The 17671-nt window shown below is 41.3% G+C and overlaps 2 protein-coding genes across 15 annotated transcripts in view; one reads left to right on the top strand and one right to left on the bottom strand.

Annotated features, from left to right (window-relative positions):
* Positions 1-17671, top strand: part of CDH23 (cadherin related 23) — a 522984-nt gene that overhangs the window by 432187 nt on the left and 73126 nt on the right. The window lies entirely within an intron of this gene.
* Positions 1-17671, bottom strand: part of VSIR (V-set immunoregulatory receptor) — a 50884-nt gene that overhangs the window by 14248 nt on the left and 18965 nt on the right. For 3 of the 5 annotated variants that reach the window (XM_073353563.1, XM_073353562.1, XM_073353564.1), the window contains exons 4-5: positions 15178-15285; positions 188-215 (exon numbers count right to left, since the gene is read on the bottom strand). In XM_073353563.1, the coding sequence (XP_073209664.1) occupies positions 188-215; positions 15178-15285 (136 nt within the window). Of the gene's footprint in view, positions 1-187; positions 216-3767; positions 10876-15177; positions 15286-17671 lie in introns of those variants that run through there. The other 2 variants (XM_073353567.2, XM_073353568.1) reach the window with 2 other exon arrangements.

The following is a 17671-nucleotide window of genomic DNA, read 5'->3' as shown; positions in this document are numbered from 1 at the left end:
TTCTCCATCATCCCTACCACTATGCTAAGGATGTCAGTACAGCCCAGTGTCACCGGCAATCTGCCAACCTAGAGTTTAGGTCATTATCAGAGGAAGGAGAGGAAAAGCAGGCCATTTCCTGGGTCACAAGGAGGGAAGGGAGCATGAACAGGCTAGTGAAAAATGGAAAGACTTAAGATTTCCTCACCTCTCCATTCTTACAAGTTCATGAGCACCTGCAAAAAGACAAAAAAATGCTTTTATTATAGTAATAAAAAACAACTGTTGCTATTTACAGTCAGATTTCACGGCAAAAATGTTAACGCTGCAAATTCAGAAATCTGTCTGCATAGTTTCCTTCTAAAGGTGAGTACTCTTGCTGCTTTGTAACTGAGACAGTTGCCCAGGGCTCTCATGTAAGGTGTCAGATATACAGTTCTATGTTACACACAAAAGGCTGGGACATGGGCACGTTCCATCAGCAGTGAAAGGATTATGTGTGGGGACGTATTCCAGCCCTAGCCATGGTGACCAGAATGCATTGCTGAAACTGAAGCACTAGGCAATGCAATACAATAGAAATGAGGTGCTCCCAAGCGCAGCACATGAGTGGTTAAGTCCTCAAGTTCCTTTCCTCTTCACTAATTAGCTTGTTTTTTGTTTTCCTGCGCAACTTTTACTGTTCTCATAAATCTGTGATTTGGTGGTTTGGACTAGGGGAACGGAAACTGCCAATTCATCTGGAAAATGGATACCAAATCGAGTGCTCTGGAGCTTGCCAGGAGCTGTTTCCTGTTTCCTCTTTCATTTCCTTCTTCATTAAAATGTTTTAAAGATGAATAAAAGTGGAAGCAGTCATAGCACCAGCCTTTTTATCCCACTGACACAACACTGACCTGCAGCTCCTCCTGCATCCTTCTACAGCTTTACTAATGGACCTTGACTCTGACTTGCAGAGCTCTCTTGGATTTCAACTCTGCATTGTCATGAGGTGGAGGAACCCTGTCAACTTGTAAAAGCAACACATAGTTGCTATGGAGCAGCCTGAGCTCGCCAAGCTCTCATTCTGCTTCTGATCTCATTCATGTTTTGAACATGCGGACTCCAGAGGAGAAGAGGGGCTCATAATGCATGAACCCTTTCTCCAAAGCTTGCTGGTGCCCTTTTCAGAAGGCATGAACTCTCTGCTATCCAAGCACAGACAGGTATAAACAGCTGAGTTTCTTTGGTGTTAACCTTTGAACACAGCACTTTCTGTGGGCAGTGTAACAAGGTTGTCCTAATGGAAAGCATCCAGATAAGGAGAGTGACCCCCTTGATGATTCTTGTGTGGACGTTCTAGGTAGTGGGGGGGCTTTCTGGCGTTTTGTTTTGGATTTGATTTCTGTAGTAGGCTCATATTTCTTAGGGTGGGGGTATGCAGTTCATGCTCCGTGCAAACACAACACAGCTGCTGATTTCCTTAGGAAAACTAAATCAAAGCAAATTCTGATTCAGCGGCACTGGCATTCAACTGTACCAATTAGAGTCATCTTTTCAAGGCACTTGCATCTTACAGTATTCTTCCATTAGGGCTTATTGGTGAGAGAGTCTCACAATTTGGCCATGCTCTCAACAGGCTCATGGCATCAACAGGAATTTTGTCTGAGCTTGGACTACAGGATTGACCCAATTTTAGTAATGTCAGTATTAGTGTTAATAAAGTTGACTTCAACATCACTTATTTCAGCACCATCCCTATTAATAGGAGGAATATTAGGACTAGTGACATCACTGTTACTACTGTTTAGTCTCCAGATCATAGCAACATCAACAGAGCAGAGGCTTGGCCTACGCTGCCAGTTTTATGGGAGAATTCACACTCTGTGCCCCTTGCGTGTCACATCTGTATAGGCTCTGTGCATTGTGGCCATGTAGGTGTGCAAGGCAAGCTGTACAAACTCTGCAGAGAGCTCCCCTGGGACTGAGGGGAACGTTCACTTCGCTGACACGCAGCTGCCTTCTGAAGCAGCATTCACTCCCTCAGAAGGTTTTTCTCACAAATGTACTGCTGCTTTTGGACATTGCTTTCAATCCCTGTGACAAAGCCCCAACAAAAGGTCTCTTTTCCATAAAGACGTGAGTAGAGGAGCTCCTCTGTTTTAAACTAGCATGACCTTTACACCTGGTTAATTGTCCACAATAAATATAGAGCAGGAGTGATGTTTGGCTCTGCTGCAGATTATTTCATGACTGGAATTTCTTAGTGCAATGAAAATGGAGTGGATATCATTATACATCAAGTGTCACAACTGTAGTATTTTGTCATAAGAGCAATCAGTATTTCTCTCAGTTTCTCCTCTTAGTTTCTCTCTCTTACTATGTCTCCTTTTGTCTAGCTTTCTGTGCCTCTTCCCTGTTCATTTCTCATTGCTCTTATCCTTCCCTTTCTCCCATCTGTCGATCCATTCTTCCCTCTCTCAGTTTAAGTGGGCTGACTCCTGGGCCCCATCCTGCCCATTCCATTTCAGTCCCTGATCTTCCATTCAGTGAGCGTTCTGCAGGCTTGTAGGACTGGATTGTGGCAGGCATATTTCCTAGTATTAACCCTGAAAGTTTTGTGCTCTAATTCCATGATGCACGATTCATCACATTAACTATTGTTTTCACCAGCTCTCAAGAATCCCAACTCCAGTGGGTTAATTTAAAGTGCAGCTGTCGCCGTATTTCCACCTGCTATAACAATAGCATGGCTCTGCAGCAGTGCCATTGATGGGAAGATCTATGTTCAGGAGTGACCTGAAACATCTACCACTCCCCCTCACCTTGCCCTAGCATAGAGGAGTGTACTCATTGCTGTCGTGTGACCCCTTCTGGCTCTGGGATTAGTGGCAGCTTTGTAAGAGAATTTGAGCCACACTTGTTGAGAAAGACAGGATGCTGTGCTAAGTATCAATCTGGCTAGAAGGAAACCCTGCTCAATGAAAGACTGGAATAAAGAGAGTGATGGGAAGGGACAAGTTGAAATGCAGGTCCAAGAATGAAGGAGTAGATTACATTTGCTAGGATCCAATTTAATATCCTGATTTTCTGCACTGAGGTGAGGGGGGAATCTTTGCATACAGAATGGGTTGGAGGTGTGTGGAATGGGACTTGCACACACTTTACGCACAAATAAACAAACTGCTTGGAGCACTGCCCAGTCTTGTAGATTCTGCCCCTCTGAGGAAGGCAACTCATGTCCTGATCTTCCTCCCCTCACTCAGTAATCTGGAGTCTCAAATTGCTTGGAGCTCCACAGGACATAAAACCAGCTTAGGAGGGGGAGAAGAGGAGAGATATTCTGCATTATAGTATTCGTGGGTTTTTTTGTTTTGTTTTTTTTTTGTTTTGTTCATTGATATCTTCAGATCTTAAAGTCTCCAGTGTTCAACTGCCACCTCTTGAACTCAAAGGAAATGAGAGGCCCTGATGTTTGTGGTTTACTGTGTTGTTAGTTCTGAAGAGTGGGGCCTTCTGTTTCTGAAGTTAGCACAGTGTGAAACAAGGTTGCAGCTGGGCTACTGCAGTCTTGTTTGTACCTGGGTGCATGCTCTATACCAGCAGTTCTCAAACTTTAGCAACCCGAGGACCCCCATTTTTATACACAATTTTTCACAGACCCTCAAGTCCTCTGCTCAGCCCCAGGCCCCACCCACACTCCACCCCTTCCCCCAAAGCCCTACCCCACCTCTTCCTGCCACTGCTCCACCCCTGCTCCTCCTCTTTCCTACCTCTTTCCACCCTCTCCCCCAAGCACGCCCCGTTCCCGCTCCTCCCCCTCCCTCACAGCGCCTCCTGCACACCACTGAACAACTGTTCCCCAGCATGCAGGAGGCGCTGGGAGGAAGGGGGAAGAGTTGGTCAGCAGGGCCTGCAGACCCCCTGGAGTACTCTCGCAGACCCCAGTTTGAGAAATAATGCTCTATATAATGTATTTATCCACGGCCAACTTTACAGGTGGGCGATAGGGCCAGGGACTGCCTTCCAAGTGCCACAAGCTGGCAGGCCTGGGCTGCTGGGGCAGGGGTGAGTGCGGGCAGGCCAGGAGCTGGAGCCAAGGGCCAGCTGGGCAAGGGGCAGGTGATGCTACCTGCAGTTGCCAGCCTGGTGGGAAGGGGCAGGCAGCAGGGCTTGCCCCTGGGAGACAGCGGGCCAGACACTGGTCCCCCTGCCCTTGCCCACGCACCTGCTCTCCTCCTGTTAGGTGACCGGGAGTGTATGACCAGGGGAGCCCCCAGGCTCAGAAATTCCTCCCTGTGCAGCCGAGCTCCGGGGCCAGGAGCTGATCCTTGCTCCCTGTGCTCCACACTGCTGTTCTCAAACTCAAAGAAATGGCACCAAAATATAAATTCTTCCAGAGTGCCATTTTCCCTAAGGCCAGCCATGCATTTATCTGTGCATATGCAGGTAATATTTTAATAAGGGGGGCCCTAAAATATTTATGCCCTTAGCCTGCGGTAAACTTCATGTCCCCGAGTTGCATGGCCATGCAAAAAATAGTGGTGCCAGACAGGGAAATCTATTTGTTTTCCCATTTAAAAAAAAACACAAAACACTTTCTCATGACCACACTGAAAATGCAATACCTCTTAACAAGCACACTTTATATTAAATGCACATACTATAAATATTCGTACTCTGCTCCTGAGCAATGTATTGGTAATAAAGGTGGGACTAAAGGCCTAATGAGATATCAGGGGGATATCATCTCTGAGATTAAAAAAAAATAAAAAAAAATACTTGAGACTTGGTGCAGTCTGGTGTATTCCAGTTTCAAAATACTTGCTCTTCAGAAGTACTTTTATAACCCCCAGGAATTAGTGACCTCTGGCAGGGATAGTGAACTCATTCACAGACAGCGAAATCATCTCACTCCTCCCTTTAAATGGGCAGGGGGAGGATTTTAACAAAGGTTTCCAGAGAGCCTCATCCACTAAAACTCTTTGTTCAGACACTTGTATATATGCACAAGTTCATACAACTCCAGTAGATATTGTGCATACAAGTATGTACATAATTACTGCATGTGTGAACTGGCTGTGTATGAGTACAGATGTATATGCTGCACATGCACGTGTGAAGGCCTGTGTGCAAATGTTTTCATGCCTGTAGGCATGCGATCATGTATGTTCAGTGTGTTTTGTGTAAGAGTGTGGTGGAGGTGGAAAAAGCTGGGCAAATACTGTGATAACAATTCCAAATGATTCATTTGGATTTTAGAACATTTGGCTTTGGCTCTGTGTACACACCCCTCTGTGCTCTCTTCTCACGAGTGTTCCCGCAATGAAACTCACTGGCAGGAGCTGCCTGAGTCATTCTTTCTAGCTGTTTGTTGTGGCAGCATTGCTAGCTACAGGAGAGCAGCACTGAGGTTGTGCGGTAGCCATGGCATGCACCTTAACTTTGTTGGATGAAATATTTTCTTTTATTTCCGGAGTTTCAGTATAGGTGCATTTGATGTTCTGGAAGGGTACAAGATATTGCCAGTCAAACTTAAGTCTGTATTAATGAAGCTTTTGGGCAGTGAATTTCTGTTATTTTTGTTCTGGGTTTTTTAAGAAATTAATGCTAGTGAAGGGGTGTGATTGTGGGTCACCTGTGTATAGAGCTATGAGATTTTTTTTCAATTTGTCAACCATACTGAAAGATAGTTTCAGGCTGACCCAAAATGATTTTTTTTTGACATTTTTAGCAAACTGAAAAGTTGGGGGACAAATATTGTTTTGGGTCAAACAAAATATTCTCAGAATGCTGCCAAAGGCATGATTCATCCTTACAGTACATGAATGCAGTTCAGGTTCAGTGGCCACAGCACATCACCTTCAGCCACCAACAGAGCACCAGACCTGCTGCATATGCACAAATGACTTTCTCTGGCTCTTCAGCTTGACTTGAGCCACACTGTTGAGCCAACTTTTACCTTGAGTAACTTTTATAATTTTGTGGGGCAGTGGGCCCCAGGCACTAATTGAGATCAAACCTGAACAGGAGATATCATTTTGGGAGGATCAGAGCCATAGTTTGAGCTCCAGGTGTGTGCAAGCTGTAATAACTGTAAATATTTGATGCTTTTTTTTTCTTTTTAAAGAAGAGCTGTATCTCTGGAGCCCCTTGCCCAAATGACCCCAAACTTTGAACACTAACTCTACCCAAAACCCTGAAGAAGCATAGCAAATTTCAAAGAAATCTGGATGTGCTTGTGGATTTTAGGCCACTGAAAAAAATTGTCTGTCAGACAGTAAATAGTCTCACCCTTAACTAGAGTAGTGCTACCACCCTGATATAATCCATAGGGCCTGTCACCTGGGTATCGGTGCCCCTATGTATTAATTCAAAACAAAAAGGATTTTGAACAACAAATTCTCACAGAACATACTTGAGAACAAGAGCTAAGTTCTACCATTTCGGGGAAAACTGCCATGCATGGGGGACTGTGCAGAGCCACACTCTCTCAAAGGACAGTTGCGGAGGCATGTTTCTGTTCCAGACTCATAGGTGCACAGAGGGACCTTGTAGGCAACTATCTCCCTTTAGCATGGTGCTAGTCTGAAGTTTTTTAATATAGCATCTTAGCTGTAGGCCATTGGCTATAATACAATGAATAATAAAAATTTTAAATTGGCGCAGCTCCAAAAAAGATACAAATTTTAAAAACACAAGATTAACACTTCCTTAAAATCAATTACACCTTTAAAATCACCAGCCCTAAAACGATATACAAAAGTAAGATTTAAATTAATATTAGGACTGGAGTACATTACTTCATTGAGGTCAAAAGTAGCCTTTCATCGATATACCTTCTTATTTTTATGGCCAACCAGGCAAATAGAGTAACAGCATGTATGATTGAAACACTTGCACTACATAGGAAGAATCCTCATATCTGAGGTGATGTTGTAGAAGGCATCTGGGCCAGAAATAGAGATAACCATTTATTTCTCAGGTAGCAGTATAGGTTACAAGTCAATAAATAGTGTGGTAAGTCTTCGACGTGGACAGACCCACATGGACAAAGACAATTATGTCTCTCAGTGTCAACATACCTTCCAAATAGGCTATCTGCATAGTTTGGAAACAGAAAACTGTAAGTCCCTCCTTAACGTACTGTAGTTCCAAATATTCCTCAAAACTATAGCTACGGGGGAGGGATAGCTCAGTGGTTTGAGCATTGGCCTGCTAAACCCGGCATTGTGAGTTCAATCCTTGATGGGTCCATTTAGGGATCTGGGCCAAAAATTGGTGATTAGTTCTGTTTTGAGCAGGGGGTTGGACTAGATGACCTCCTGAGGTCCCTTCCAACCCTGATATTCTATGATTCATTAAGTGAGAATGCCAAGAAAACATATTTGCTGTATGAACAACTGCCGTGTCCGGTTGTTGGCAGATATCTTCTGTTCTGAGCTTAATTAAGGTGTTCATGCTTTTGCTTACAGTCCTAACTCCAAGTCAGGTTCAGGAAAGTCCAAAGAATGGAAGGAACAGTGAATTTGCAAAACCCAAGGAAACTTTAGAGAATTTATCTTGTTGAACTGTTCCTCCAGACATGACTTTGGAAGCTGCTGTTGTGGATTCACATTCCCCTACCCCTGCCCTGAGTAAGACGCTGATATGTTATTTGGGAGGCAGAGAATTCTCCTTATTAATTTGTTTTGTACAACCTCTAATTGCTAAGATTCTTTCAGCCCCAAATTTCCTCAAGATGGTAGTAGCTAGTTTTCGCAGTTCAGTGAGAGTGCACGTTCCTGGCCCTGCCTCCTTTCTGCCTTCCCGTGCTCCCTTTGGGATGCTGCATCTCCCTGGGAGCACACAGAAGACGCAGTCCTTCTGATTCCTGCCAAAGGCAGGGACTGTAATTGTGTGGGAGTGGGAAGGATCCAGGTGCCCTCCCCCTGTCATGCACCCACACAAGGGCAATGGGCTATCGGGCCCTGAGAATTCTGTTCACTAATGTTGAGTAATTGGGAGATTGCACTGCGTTTTGTGGACAATACACATACAGGAAAGGGGGCAACATTTGTCTAGTGACCAGTTATGAAACGTTTTCCCCTCTTTAGCCTACATGCATGTCCATTACATTCTGCCTTTGTATGCTACATTTGTGGATGAGCATTCATACTACCTTGTTTTGTGAGGGGTGTTTATGCTGTACCCATCACAAGACCCCTTCCCCAGTCAGTTTGTTCTGTCATTGCTTCATACCCTTTCTCCTGGACCTCTGCTTAAAGGAGGCTTGCAAAGCAAAAGTTGACCCAAATTAAATTCAGATTTCAGTCCCAAATGGAGCAGAGTTGTGGGGGAGCATTCAGCAAAGAAATAAATTTAAGCAGGGATTTGGAGCAATCAAATTTTTGAATTGCTCCGCTCCAGCTCCGCTCCGGCATGAATAGTGACTGCTCCAGCTCCCCACTCCAACTCCACTCCGCGCTCTGACTCAAATTAATTTTTAACTAAATAAAAAAGTGCATACTGTAATTTTGAAAAAACATTATTTTTATTCAGACTTTTAAAACAATTTAAATGTCAGCAACAATTATACAAACTAGACATTCATAATTCATTCTGGAAAAAATTATTGCAGGAATCAAGTAATCTTTCATAGCCTGCTGCAAATCATTTAAAATTAACTTTAAAGCCGAAAATAGTCGCTCTATACTAGTTTGAGTTGTTGGCATGCTTAAAGCAATTCTACAGGCAGCCTGAATGTGGGGTGGGTAGCTGTGAATGGCCTCAAAAACAGACTTAACTTTTAGCCTACCAATAGACTCCATCGCCTCACAATCTTCCCGAAAGTTTCTCCCGAATAATGCTTCATTACAATTATGAATCGTAGAAACTTGCCGGTGTCTTTCTTGTTTATCCAATTCCTTTTCAAAGGCATCATCTCCTGAAGAATTGGTGCTTGAATTATCTCCATTTCCCTGTGATGGTTGAAGACGTCTCAGGGATGGACGCTCGAACAAGTTCAGAGTGAAGACGAAAGTTTGAGAACAGCCTGCTATTTCTGAAGGATGTGAACTTTCTGAAACCGCATATTCGATTGTTGATGACTCCTTTTGTTGTGTTTCATTTTCTTCAACCTCTTTCACCTAGTTCAAATGTAGCAATAGATTTTGTTTTTCGAGTCGTTGAGCAATATCAAGGAGCCCTTCGTTTGCCTTTGGTATTTCCTTTGAGGTAAGAAGAATCTGATATCATGGGTCAACATAAATTCCAGCAAGGAAATTAATATTGTCAAAAAGCTTCTCTTCGTGTTTCTGCATGGAGGATAGAATTCCTTCTGCAATTTGTCCACCATTTTCTTGCAAGAATTTTGACAGTTTTTGCCATTCCTTCATTAAAACTCCCGGGGTTACATTGACAGCTTGAAGATTCACAGTTGTTTGATCTGGCTTTGCCAAGAGGTCTCGCAGGTTCTTCACTTCGTCCCATTCAGCTTTTGTTAATTTGAGTTCTCTTGTTCCAGCAGCAGCCACTTGTTCACAGTCAGATTGAAAAACGAGAAGCCGATCAATCATTGCAAATGTTGAACCCCAGCAAGTCACAGTATCCAATGATTGAGTTATCCCATGTAGATCAAGCGGAACACTTCAAATACTTGGGGTTCGTAGTTTGACAACGACTTGTCGAATTTTTGCTCGAAATTTCTTCGCATATTCTTTGTTCAGTCCATCCCAGATTGCCAACTGAAGAGTGGAAATACCACACCTCATCAGTTGGACTTTTGAGTCGTCCTCACGAAGCCATGTTGGAAGTATGAGGCTAGGATCATTAACCCATTGCGCAGCAGTATCCATGTTGAGTTTGATTACATCCATTCCCTTAGTTCCTTCATCAGGCAAAATAGCTTCAGTTCTGTCCACATCCCTGTTCTCAGAGGTAGAAATGGTTTCATTGTCCTTGCTTAAATTTTTGACGGCACACGTTGTGTTTGCTGCATTGTCAACGCAGATGCTCAGCACTAGCATTTCACTGATCCCAATTTTTTCTAAAATAGCTTTTACTTGACTTTTCATGCATGAAGAATTGTGACGCTTCAGTGTCAATTATGTCCAATGTTTTTACCACAGCTTTATCTTTTCCTTCTTCGCAGTACTGAGCATTGATTGCAAGGAAATTTCTGTTTCCACGGGTTGCCGCATCCATTTTCAGGTAGCACAGTTTTTGCTCCAAAGCTTTCTTTGAGCTCTTCGCGACCAGACTCAGCTGTGCTGACAACTAAATGACGAACCACATCGTGCCCTGTTGAAATGCCAAGCTGCCGACCCATTTCACCTGCAATTTTTTGGAATCCTTTGTTCTTTAGCCTGAAGGTAGTGAGCGGTGTTGAACTTAAGCAAACCATTTCCATCAGCCCTTCACGGAAAGTATTGGCATCCATGGTGACTGTAATCTTTGAGGACTTCAAATACGAGTCAAGTTTTGTTTGCTCAATTTTGGGTTTCTTTTCAGACGAAGCTCCGCAAAAAATCTTTTCTCCAGGAGTTTTCAAAGAGCCAGATGAATGTTGTTTAGCCGTGTCAGCTTTCTGTTTCGCCTCATCGTCCTGGTCCTTTTTTGTAACCAAAGCCGCATAGTTTTCAGGGTGGTTATCTTTTACATGCCGCCAAAGGTTGAAACTTTTCATGGCACTTGTTTCACTTGTCTTGAAGCTACATGGTTTGAGCTCGCCATTCACTTCCTTTTCCACCTTGCACGTTGCCAATTTCTTCTTTGCTTTCCCAAAAGCCCAAATTTGGGCTTTTCAAATTCAAAATTCATTGAGATCCTTTTCCGTAAATCAGCTATCAATCATGGGGAGCAGATTTGATTTTTTTGTTGAAACCATGGCCAAATCTTCTTGTGCTGCTACCGCATCCAAATGTTTCTTGTTATGATCTTCGAACAGCAATGAACAAAAGCATTACATTTTTTTTATAATGTACCTGCTTGTGATATCTTAACCACTTAAGGTACTTCGAATTTATTTTGGATTTTCTGGACAAAAATGATCGCATTTTCTTTTTACACAAAATTATTATTAAAGTATATTTTAATATTTTAACATGTTTCTTGCTGTTTTAATGAAGTAAGAAGTATTTTAATATACATCATATAAATTTTTATTTATAAATTACAAATTAGTTTTTCTTATGAAATTTTGTGGTAAAAATATTTGAAATATTTTCCAAGTTTTTAATTAATATCTCAAAAACACTTTACTATAGATATATCAATGAAATTTGGTATGTGCTGTAGTGTTAGTATGTGCTATCGCTGTTCTACAACATTAATTGTTGGGAAGTAACGAGGCTACACGTTACAAGGTTGAAAATAAACTTTAACGGAACAGGGGATTCAAATTGCAAGCACAGTCCTTTTAGTAAAGAGAACAAATTTTCGGAAACATGTTTTTGCTTCATCAGCCTGAATAGATTATACAAGATAGAGCAAATAACAGGTTCTGTCTTGTATAATGTTTCCAGCCTGATGAAGGAAAAACATATTTCCGAAAATTTGCTCTCTTTACTAAAAGGACTGTGATTGCAATTTGAATCCACTTTCCCGTTAAAGTTTATTTGCAACGTTTCATCATACAACATCATTCAAATAAAATTATTTAAACTACAGGCATCATGAACTGGGGCGCCTGGGCCAATTTTATTTAATATTTTTTAAATCTTTGACTATTTAACAGATACAACCCTGGAATATGATTTAATGCTAAAATATACATTAAAATGGTACTCTTAATTTATTTGTATAATTAACTGTTTCCGAGAAAACTGTTTAAAAATTTTAATCTGCTTAGAATGATACAAACAATTTTACTTATTACTTATTTTTCAACTTTGGAACTATAAATTTTAAACATAATAAGCCAAAATTATCAACTTATTATGGAACATAATATTGCTGCTCGTAGCCAGGGGCAGTCGACGACAAGCCTTTCTTGAAATATGAAATAAAAATGACCAACCACCAGGTAGGGACGCCTATGGTTTAAATAATTTTGGATAATGTAATATGGTAGCACATACTAACACTCAGACACAGACCTAATTTCATTACTTTATATTAAAGCGTTTTTGAGATATTAATCAGAAATTAACTTTTCATCACCTCCTTGAAGGGACTGTAGCTCCCTTAGGAAGAATTTTAGGACACGTGTTCACAGAAACGTTCTTTCTTAAAATGACCTAAGGATTCACCCCCAAAGTTGTGTTGGACATTTTCCAGTCACTCTGGATATATCACAAAAATCACGACTAATTTATGCAAAAATGTTTACTGTATATTTATATGCCTGCTGCACGCAACTTTTTCAGTAAATTTAAAATTACAAACAACACTACCAAAAGACCGTTGAACAGATGACATATAAAATAAGTCTGCTAGAGTGATACAGGAGCATGTACAAATGAACAAATGTACCGGTAACAGGAGCCCATGTAAGGAATGAGCTTAAGTGGTTAATATCTCTTGCGAAATCTTAATATATCAATAAACAAGAACATTATTTTTTTGCAATATACCTGTTTGTGATATCTTAAATGTTCCATCTTGCATCACACTTTTCCGTAATCGCAGCACTCAGTGCGTCTCGTTGATCAACCCTTACAAAAGAAGCATCAACACATACTAATCTAACTATCTAACTAATCTACGCGAGTACGTACTCACCTAACCTTGGCACAAGGGTGGGAGCAGTCTGCAGTGTTGCCGGATGTCTGAGAATTATCTGATTCTTTAATAAAACATATCTCCAAAAAACTTTGTAATTTTGTATCTGTACATTAAATTTTGATTTCAGCCAAAGTGAGAATAACTGTGACATATTGTGTAAAGTGGTAAAGTAGACGTTAATATCAATTGTTATACAATCTGAAGCTTTTTGGCACCTTTAGGACTTTCTTGCTAAATATCATTCATTTTGGACTGAAATTTTAAAAAAACAACTGGAGCAGTGGAGCAGTCAAGATTTTCTGTGCTCCGGCTCCGCTCCATTCCAGGCAAAAACCTGCAGCTCCACTGCTCCGTGCTCCAGCTCTGGGCTCCGCTCCAAAGCCCTGAATTTAAGCTAATCTTTTCAAATTCATTTCTTCCCCATCCCACCCCTATCAAATCCTAATAATATTTCTTGATTCAATGACTATATCCCCAAATGCATTGTTCTGTGACATCATAACAACCATGGCTGGCGTCGATTTCAGTCAGACTTCTGGTATTTGTTGATGTCACATTTTGGGGCATATGTCCAGTGACTCAGGATCTTTCAGAAACAGGAGAAAAGATACTGAAATAGATAAAACTTACTTCTATACTGAACACTCCCTACAGCCTGGTTAGCTGGGACATTCAGCAAGTCAGTCTCTGTTAACTCAATGTTCATTTTTGCTTTGCCATTCACTTTAAAACAACCCCAAGTTGTGCACAGGGCAGTATTCCATGTGGCAGGCAGTAACTCCTGTACCCAGGGTTATTGACGTAGTGGCACAGAAGCACCAAGACAGGCCCTTCCTTTCAGCTGGAGATCGATGTTGAAACTCGCTGCTATATTTCACTAATTACAGTTCACCAGATTGTGCAACATAAATCACTTCTCTAATTTATTGTAGTCAGAGCTACATAGTTACCCACTGGCTCAGTCAGAGAAACTATACAGCTTTGCAGCTTGCCAAGGACTGATGAAATGTCACCACAACCAGGGTTTAAATTCTCATAAACTATTTCTCAAAGTCCCCATCCCCCTCTCACACCTTTTGGGGCTCAGGGCTTCAGCCCTTCAGGTTGAATTTAAGCCTGAACCACTACAAAAGGTGATGTCTCTTTCTGTTCGCTCATTAAAATGAGTGACAGCCCTGGAAGAGTCTGAGCCAGGCCCTGCCTGGTCCCAACTCCTCCCTGGAGCTACATGCTTTCCTAGGGCTGGAGGGGGCGGGAGGGAGGAAGCATTCCTCTAGGATTCTGTTGCCATAGAAATGTGGAATATAGGGAGTGTTTTTTTAAAAAGAAAGTTATAGTAGTAACTATTTTTTTCAATCACTTGAGTAGAAGAAAAGCAGAATAGAAAAGCTATTTTTGTCACATAATGAAACTCAAATTAGGTGGTAAGAAAATGAACACTATGTTTCAGCAAATGTTGATGCAAAAGTGTAAGAGATCTGATGTGATCAAGAATTGGTGTCATGTAATCAAAATACCCCGCCACACCAAGGCACACTTTAAAACATGCTGTTGCATATTTAGTTTTATTAAACTGCCCTGCCCTCAATCTGTGTTCCCCACCCCATCACTAATCCCCAAGAGATTTACATAAACTAGTTGTTTTCTTCATGCTAGACAGCCGCCACCTCATATCTGTTAGCTTGCTAAGACCCAGGTGTGAAATGCTGGCCTTTAGGATGCTTAACAAAGTTACATAATGAAGGCCACAGCATAGAGCTGTAAAGGAGGAAGCTGAAACTGATGAGCTGTAGTTCTTTAATATACAGTATGTGCAGCTTTCCATAACCACAGTTGCAAATTAGCATTTCTTTTGCACAAATGTAACCACTGGGAGATGTGAGGATGTGTTCCCCTCCCCTAGGTTTTATTGGTTTCCCATCATTTTTAATTTGCTTCCGCTTACAGTCTGATGTAAAATTACAGTAAGAAGCAGTAAGAATACACAAGCCTGTGTGGAACAGAGATAAATATGGGTCTAGGATGAGTGACCAGAATTATCTTCCTGATGCCCAAGTGATTCAGTGTGTCACAGTCAGCATCTCAGTACATCACTGTGGAGTTGGTAATGAGCCTTTGCCAGTTCTAGCCCTGCATGCCTCCTATGGGCAATACAAAAATGGCTTCAGAGGGCCTGGTTTTGTATGCACACAGGTGGCTAATGGATACATTTTCACTGGGGGGAGAAGGGGGGTGTTTAGCCACACAGCACACTTTAATATTGACAGGGATCATTCGGCTAACTTCAGTTCAACCCCTGACAGGCTCAGTGACAGAGCAGACTTATTTCTGCATTGGTGCACATATTAGGGCTTTCAGAGTGTAGTGTCCTCTTCATCTAGCAATAACCAACTAAGAGAGAGAACCAAGGAAGACATAATCCCAACATCAGTTAATGCTAATCCTGTCAGTGAGATATTGAAATAAAAGTGACAAAGGGAAGGAGTGAGAGAATGGGAACATTTTGATACATACGCCTGCTGTTGACTGCTTGTCTCTGCTTGTAAATGAGAATCAGGATGAGGGGCAAGCAGAGAATGCCCACAATGCATGCCCCTGTTGCCAGCGCAGCTGCTGTGATGTCTGAAACAGAACAAAGAAGCCAGAGGTGAAATACATGAGCCAGTGAGAGCTGTTTCAAACTGCATAGCCTAAAGTCAGGCCCTCTTCTCAATGAACAATTAAAAACTCCTAGTTCTAATTCTCAGGAATCTCTCATCTGCTGAGGCATTCAGAAGTAAAAAGGAAAAGGTTCTGTGGGTTCAGGCCTCCCTTCATACATGAAGTGCAAAGCAAGAGTGAAAAGCAAGCAATGTGCAAAACATTGTACTGAATACCCATTAAACAGGCCAATGAGGGAATTCAGCACTGAAATAAGATTTAACTTACCGTTTCCTGTCTGTGAAATCCTCCAGAATTTACTGGTTTTCTCTAGATACCCCAGAAACATTCTGTAATACTGATGCTCCCAGAAGTCTCATGCAAGCATGCTACCATTACTCCCTTGAAACCTGGGTAACCCATCAAACTTCTCATAACAGAAGGCTTGACATTGCTTTGGAGGAGTAGAGAGTGGCATTATTTCTTCTGCCTGTAGAATTGAGCTGGGTCTAAGTCATGAAGTTTGGTTCCCAAACCAAGCTTCTCCAAGTCCTGGGAGTGCTTAGATACATGGGTTTTGTTCAGTCCCAGCTGTGCTACAGATACAAGTAGAAAATTATTTAACAAGTGATAAGACACCTGATCCAAAGTCCACTGACGCCTGTGGAAAGACTCCCATTGACTTCAATGAGCATGGGATCTTATGGGATCATACCCCCAGTCAGCTAATAAAAATTAGTCACTCTTTGTCTTCACTAGCCAGATCATCCTAGGGCTATCATTTTCAGTGACGACTTCATTTTTCAGACAGAATTCTGAGCCCACAAATAACTGCACCAGCAATGAATTCTGAGCACAGATATTACTAATTAGACACCTACTTACAAAGTTGTAGTTGCAAATCAGATAGGTAGACATACAAATATTAGTATTTGCATGTGGGATCACAATTGTGGTATAATTACTTACAGACAAATAACTGTGCCTGCAAAATCAAAGGCCAGGTTCAGACTTGCCTATAAATGGGTGTCTTCCTGTGTACCTAGAGAAGAAAACTTCTTGGATAACTTAACTCTCTGAACAAAAAGGGAAAATTTTATCATTCAACTGGATTAGGAAGGAAATTGTATGTACAGTATGTCAATATATTGTGGTGGAAAAATTTCTTCAGTCATATAGCTTGGTGCTGTTTTTAATATGGAGAAGAGGTTCAGGACCACGAGCAATAGTTACAATTAATGGCAGTAATAAGTAAACTGACTATGTACTGGAAAGAACTTTATAACTCAGATCCAGCTAAGGAATTTTCTTGATTATCTGTGGAAAGCTAAAGATTTGATCTCTGGCCTTTGTAATTTTTTAATGAAATTTACTGTAAGTTCAGCAAAAGTAATGGGAGTAAGTCAGGACAGATATGTGAGCTGCAGAATTGATAGGCAGAGATTGTGCAAAAATATTAAGTAATTAGATTGGGATGTGGGTTTGGAGTTAATTCAGCAAAAGATTCCTTTCAGGACTGGCTAGTGACCCAGCAAGTTGCATATGATTCAGAATCAGTCAGTGTCTGATTGGACCTGCAGAAAAGTGAGAGCAGATTTGATGCATCTCTGGAATGCCCAGAGATTCAGAAGAAGGGAGGAGGATCATGCTGATGGAGATATTCCAAGTGATCTACAGTGTGGGAGGCTAGCTGCAGAAAACAATGTATTGCAAGATGTAGAAAGCAATGCATTTTCAAGCTGTGCAGACCATTCTTGCTAAGAACATCTCTTATAACAAAGAGGAACATATTGAGCAAGTGAACATCAGCATCTGGGCTAAATATACCTGAGTGATATAGTGGTATGAATGCTCTGGCAAATTTAGAACTGATTTCGTGCAGTGTGACAGACAGGAAATTTTTGATGAAGTTGGTGTATATTTTTGAGCTTTCTTGATTATGTTATCCTTATTTATAATACAGAATATATTTAATTCTAAATGTACCATATTCAGCTCTTGTGCAAGGGTAAAAGTTCTACTGAAATCAGTAGATTTCCTTCCATTTTCTCTAGGTCTGAATTTGGCTCATGATCTTTGAGCCTGACTCATGGTTTTTGAATGCCTGGAGTTGGCAGTACTCCAAATTCATAGAATATTATATAATATATTCTATGAATTTACAGTACTGCCGACTCCCGGCATTCAGAAACCATGAGTCAGGACCAAAGATCATGAGTGTGGCTTAAAAATAAAAAATGAAGTTATTTTTATTAGCATTCTGGTTCTTGAGCCTTTACGGGTCAGGTTTGAAAACCTTTCTCCACAATCATGAGGACTAGAAATTAATTAATTTCAAAAAAAATGAAAAAAGGATCTCATATTGTCA

Source organism: Lepidochelys kempii, chromosome 7 (genome assembly GCF_965140285.1).
Source record: "Lepidochelys kempii isolate rLepKem1 chromosome 7, rLepKem1.hap1, whole genome shotgun sequence".
Classification (NCBI taxonomy): Eukaryota; Metazoa; Chordata; order Testudines; family Cheloniidae; genus Lepidochelys; species Lepidochelys kempii.
This window is presented reverse-complemented; position numbering and strand designations above follow the sequence as displayed.